This window comes from Hipposideros armiger, unplaced genomic scaffold, assembly GCF_001890085.2.
Source record: "Hipposideros armiger isolate ML-2016 unplaced genomic scaffold, ASM189008v1 scaffold_806, whole genome shotgun sequence".
Classification (NCBI taxonomy): domain Eukaryota; kingdom Metazoa; phylum Chordata; class Mammalia; order Chiroptera; family Hipposideridae; genus Hipposideros; species Hipposideros armiger.
In genome coordinates this window covers 565,182-571,181 of record NW_017732156.1, presented here as the reverse complement: position 1 = coordinate 571,181, position 6,000 = coordinate 565,182, and the positions used below count along the sequence as shown (strand labels likewise).

Genomic DNA, 6,000 nt, shown 5'->3' with positions numbered 1-6,000 from the left:
AACCAAGGTAGACTCTAAGCTCACATAAAGAACACCCTCCCTCCAGCAGAAATCAGAATTCAATAAAAGGTGTATTATTTAAAAGGAAATATTAGCAGTCCATAAGCAGATTTATTCCGGCTTCTTTTGTCATATGATGCTGGAGGGACTTTTTGGGGTTGTTTTGTTTTACATTCAGTCTCTCATTCAGGAAATATTTCTTTTTCTAGTAACCTTTGCACTCTGTTTCTTAAACCACCTCCATGAGTCATGTTTTCAATATATGCGAAAAGGGCAAGGCAACTAAAGGGTCAGGCGGATTTAAAAAAAAAAAATCCCCTATAAAATTCACCTCTGAATATAAAACTAGCAGACACATTAGCAAGCAAACACAGTCAGTCCTGGATCTCTGCAAAGCTGCTAGTAAACACGGAAGCAAGCCCAGCCGCACCGCCAGGGCCATGTGTGTACACACTTTAGGACTCCCTTGTGCTACGAGAAGGAAGGGGGCTGTTAGCGTCCTTGTGAAATGACTAGTCTTGTCAGTTAAAACTTGAAAGAATGCCAGATTTTAAAATGTTTTCCGCTACATATGCTTAACAGTGGTTCCCCCACTGCCCCACCCCAGGAACTGATAAGATTAATTCTGCAGAGCAAGTAAGGGGAAGATATGAGAAAACAAGAACACTTGCGGAAACACAGATGGCTACAAGTAGAGTCAAATAAGTAATTTTTTAAATTACCATGTTACTTTCTCAGTTAAAATTTTTGCTAAAGAAAACTATACAGAAGTTCTATAAGTAAGTCCCTGTAATGTGATCTCATGATATCCTGCTCTTTATTAAGACATTAGCCCTAAATGTATGATTATGATCTCAATTTCTAGTCTACTCAATTTCCGGTCACAGAACCACAGATCTGCAGGGAAGCACAGGGATTGCCTAGTTCAGTGTCCTCAAATAAAAGAGAGGATTGAGACTCAGGAACAAAATAATTTGCCTAAAACCACAGTTCAGTGGTACAATCAGGAGAACTGAAGTTCTCAGCTTCTCTGTAAAATTCTTTTTTAAATTTATTGGGCTCAAAAAATATTAACTGAGTTGGGCCCTTTCCCAACAAAAGCTGTTTGTCATCTAAAAGGAACAGAGATCAAAACTAGGTTTTGGCCAGTGATTTTTTTATATGCCCTAATATAATATATAAAAGGGACTCCAAATATAAGGTAATCCCTTATTTTTGCAAGTGGACTTAATATCTATCCACTTTAAGTATATCACCTCTTAGAGACACAGATGAAATAATCAAATGTCAGTGTACAATATTGATCCCAATCATTTAGATATTTTAAAATAACAAAATATGTTATAACATGTTAACTTGGAGAAAAACTAGAGATGATACAATATTTTATATTACTTTCTTATTTGAAATTCAGTATTTACAAAGACTGAAAAGTCTCCCTCAGGTCATAAGTACCCTTTCATATAACATCAGAAAAGCTCATTTTTCTTTTCCTGTAGAGATGTATCAATGATTTCCACAATATAACTATTATTGTTTTGCTTTTTAAAGTCATATTCAAAGGGTTGTTTCCAACAATATGTCCAGGACTATTTAGTAGACCTTTGTTAAAATTTTTAGTGCCCCTTTTAACCTATTCTAACCTATATCAAAACCAGTGTTGATTGAGATATTGTCTACCCCAAACGAATGTCAGTTATTCAAAACACAGGAATTGAGAGTACCAGATAATGTGACCTTTAAAATGATTCAAATATAAGGTAACTCCCTTTTCAAAGGGTAAGTTTGGGGATGAACACTTCATGTTATACTAAGGCTTTTATGGTACCTTCAACCAGCTATAAAGCCAACTTGCCCTCAAAAAGGAGAAAGCCAGCAGCTCTGCATAGGCAGAGATCCTCTTTTCCAATAGCAAAAACAAACAAACAAAAACCAAAAAGCCCAACAAAGGAATCTATTGTTTACTTTTGTAAAGAATAATCAATATGACGAACTTACCTAAATCCACGAGAATAGCATGCTGCTGTGCAGTGAGCTGCTTTAGAAGTTCTTTATAGGATGTGTCAGGAGGTTGTTGCTTATTTGGCAATCTGTGCCTCATGCGATATTGTAAAGCTAGAAACTGCCAGATTTCTCCTCGTCGACTTTTGGGAACACCTAGAATCAAAGATGACAAAGCAAGGTCTTGCACTCTGGCAAGAAGCTGCTGAATCGCAGCTGAGGAGCTACGTCATGCTTGAACACAGGCAGCTGTGCCGCCCCACATGCCGCGGTACCATCGTTCAGTCCAATGTACCGACAGAAGCTATTCCGGCACGTTTCATCCTGTAGCTGCTGATGTCTTGCAAAAAAGAACCGTCAAATAACAATGATGATAATGGCCATATTAACAACAATCTCAGCCAATACTAAGTGAGCACCTGATGCTACATTTATGGCAGGTGCCTCACTACTGCACATGGTAACTGTGCTAAGAAAACAGCCCAGTGAGGGAGGTAATTACTATTATCCCCACTTTACAGATGGTGAAGCTGAGGCAGATAGACTAAGTCATTTGCCCAGGTTCACGAAGCTAGTAAGAGGCAGTTTAGAATTAGAACCCCAGAAGTCTGGTTTCAGAGGCCAAATTCGGAAACCCTGAAATGTATTGCGGCCGATTTTCAACTTTTATGTGGTTTGAAGCGAGTAATAAAAGCCAATCTTCATATTAATAACTTCTAAGTATTTGTCATCAACAAGTAACTTTGTTAAGACAGAACTAAATAGCATTCCTATGTGGTCATAAAAACATGCAATAATAAAAATGATAAATACAATATGAGGGCATAACTGGCATGCAAAACCCTGCAGTCTTCCAGAAGAAAATAACTCACACATACAATGAAACATTAACTCCGTTATGCTGGAAAACCAAAGGGTATCACTAGCAATTTAAAGTGTGCTAAAACTATGTTTTGTTTTGTTTTCTTTTATGCCAAAGAATATGGAGTACGCACTGGGAGGGACAGAATTCGATTCTGTACAGAGCAGGTAATTTTATTTCACTAAGTGTTTTCAGTTCAGACGGACTGGATTTGGAGTAAACTCCTGAGCTCCAGCTGGTTGAAGAAAGACTGAATGGCACTCATCCTTTTGGACGGCAATGCCACAGTTTGCATAAGCTAAAAGTACTACAGTCCAAAAGGTAGAACTCAGGCTCGCTGACATGATTTATAAGTTCACCACAATACACCTCCAAACTACCTTTTTCAGTCCCATTACCTCCCATTCCCCACCACATACTAGGTAGAAGAAGCTTATGATTATTTTCACCCCTCCAGTTTCTTACTGTTGCCTGATGAAATTCCAAGCTCCCCCGCTTGAATGCCAAGTGTATTTCTTTCTGTTTATCTTTTATAGATGAGCCTGAATGCCATTCACTTCTGCTGAAGCTCTCCCTAACATCTCTGGGAGTAACCACTCCCCGTTCACATACTGTTTGACTCACACTCTAATATTGCCATACCGGATGGCAGTTCACTCTACACTGTATGTTTGCCTCTTTTCCATACTTCAGGGGTAAGCTCCTTGAGAACAGTGAGCATACTTTTATCTCTGTATGATGAAATCCAAGAATATACTTAAACGTTTGTTGCACAAATGAATGAATGACCTCATATAAAATGTCTTTTTTAGAGCGTAATTTTCATTAGCCCAGTAACTGAATCAGATAACATGTGGGCTGTTTTATTAAACATCCAATAACAATTTCACAAAAAGGTAATTCACTTCAGTTAAACAAACATTTATGGAGCATCTAATATGTAGCATAGTATAGAGCATGGCACTAAGGAGCCCTCATCACTGAGAGACGAATAAATCCATTCTCAGGAAAATTAGTCTCATTCATTCATTCATCCATTCATCCATTCATTCATTCAGTAACTAAGTAACTTGTGCAAGACGCTATCTTAGATGCTAGGTGTGCAGTGGTGGGATGAGAAAAACATTAAACAGATAGACACATAAATTTAAAATTACAAATTATGTTAAGCACACTTAAAGAGAAAGAATCACGAGAAAGAATAATAAAGCAAAACTAATTCCTTTTGGTGGACGGGAGGGAAGGGCAGACTTTCTGTGGAAATGGTATTTGAACTGAGAGCTGAAGGGATAATAGGATTCTCTAGGCTGGGAGTATGGGCGGCAATCATTTCAAGAGGAAAAATGTGTGAACGCCATGAGACGCGCAGAGGGAAGGGTACGGAACGGAGGAGTGAGAAGAAGATGGAATAGAAAGAAAGGGAGATGAGGAGCAGGTAGAGAGTTAAGGAAGGAGTGTAGGGAGGGCTGCAGCATTCCACTCATGAAATCGGCCGGGACATGTGGCGACCCAGAGTTGTTCAGCCTCTCCAGAGTAGGGAGAGGCAGAAAGTGAGGTCAGAGATGTGAAGGAGGCGAGATTATTGAGGACCTTGGGCACAGTGCTCAGATGTTTAAACTGTATCCTACTAGAAATGGGAAGATGAGCACCCCTAAAACATCTTTAAAAGTCATACCAAAGAATGGAGTGATCTACGTCTCACTCACTTTCTATTAACCACTAGTCTCCCAAATAATGCATTCAATGAAAATCTTTAGGATTTCCATATCTTCAAAGAAAAACACCAGTATATTAGGCTTGTAAATGTAGCATCTTACAAAATTAATCTTAATTCAAACCTAGTTATATAACAATGTCACACATTATCATAAGCTTTTAAAACAAGATTCATTATCAGATTTCTTCAGATATTTTTGGATTTTTATTTTATACCCAGTTTATGCAGGCCATGGAGTTTCTCATTTTAATATATTTAATCTGGATCACAGAGGTGCACATAAAGTATTCCCATGTTAGTTTTAAACTTAAGATGTTTAAATATCAGTCACTTTATACAGCAGAGCAGCAATGCAATATAATGGCTAAATAAAAGTGATTTGTCCACACACACACACACACACACACACACACACACACGTAGGTAAATATACATAAATGTACATAAACACTTCGGACCAAACAATGAAAGTGAGTCAAATTTGAAGTCTGAATTGTTTTTATGGATATTAACAAAACTCTGTACCAATGCATGGGCCCCCTTCTTGGTAAACAACAACATAGAGCTGAGATCAGCTGTTGAAGGAGGCAGGCAAGTCTGTAGAAAAGGGGTCTGCCGTCTCCTCAGGGACAGACTGTTAGCACCATTTCTTATCAACTGAGTCACTGACTGCTGGCAGGAACAAATTACTTTACTTTTGGTTTTTTATAGGCAAAGCACAGGGACAAAAGTATGCCTGAGCTGCACGAATCAAAACATCTCTGCAGCTTTTCTACCAAAAAAAAAAAAAAAAGATCGAGATGATCCAAAATACCTTCTTTCAGAGAAGTATGAATATCTTCCATATCGCATCTGATTTTGGCTCTGTAGTTTAACAACTTCTTATCCCAGGTGATTAAGACCTCCTTCTGACAGACACCAACTTCTTCATAGTCTAGTTTAACTTTTCTGGACTGGAGTTCATCTCTGCTTGCTGAGGAAAATAAGAGAATTTACGTAAGACCAATGTGTTTTTAAAACACAGTATTTTAAACATTTTAGTGTATTTGCAAAACTATACCAAATGATGTTTAGGAATCAACCACTGGTATTTTCTTAAAAAGAAAACATAAAAAAAAATTGATAGTACACAAAAGGTTCTCAAATTTTGAGTCATTTCATGTAAGAAAATATCAGGAATAACTTCCTAAGGAGGTTTTATTCTGTATCTTCGAGATGGTAACTCTGCTAAGCATAAAAAACAAACCATGTTTGCTATGCTATAAAGTTCAAATTTTGAAAAACGTGATAGCCTCAGAAGTGACAGCTTACATAATTTTAAACACCATTGAAATATTAATATTTTATATATGACATATATGAGAAACCAATGCCTCATGCTAACCTTGATTCCAGAAATATTAGACCATGAAAACTTGAT

At 37.5% G+C, this 6,000-nt stretch overlaps 1 protein-coding gene across 5 annotated transcripts in view; it reads right to left on the bottom strand.

Moving 5' to 3' along the window:
- Positions 1-6,000, bottom strand: part of TBC1D4 (TBC1 domain family member 4) — a 182,717-nt gene that overhangs the window by 14,944 nt on the left and 161,773 nt on the right. For all 5 annotated transcript variants that reach the window (XM_019628687.1, XM_019628688.1, XM_019628689.1 and 2 more), the window contains 2 exons: positions 5,395-5,553; positions 1,999-2,157 (listed from right to left, as the gene is read on the bottom strand). In XM_019628687.1, coding sequence (XP_019484232.1) covers positions 1,999-2,157; positions 5,395-5,553 — 318 coding nt within the window. The remainder of the gene's footprint in view (positions 1-1,998; positions 2,158-5,394; positions 5,554-6,000) is intronic.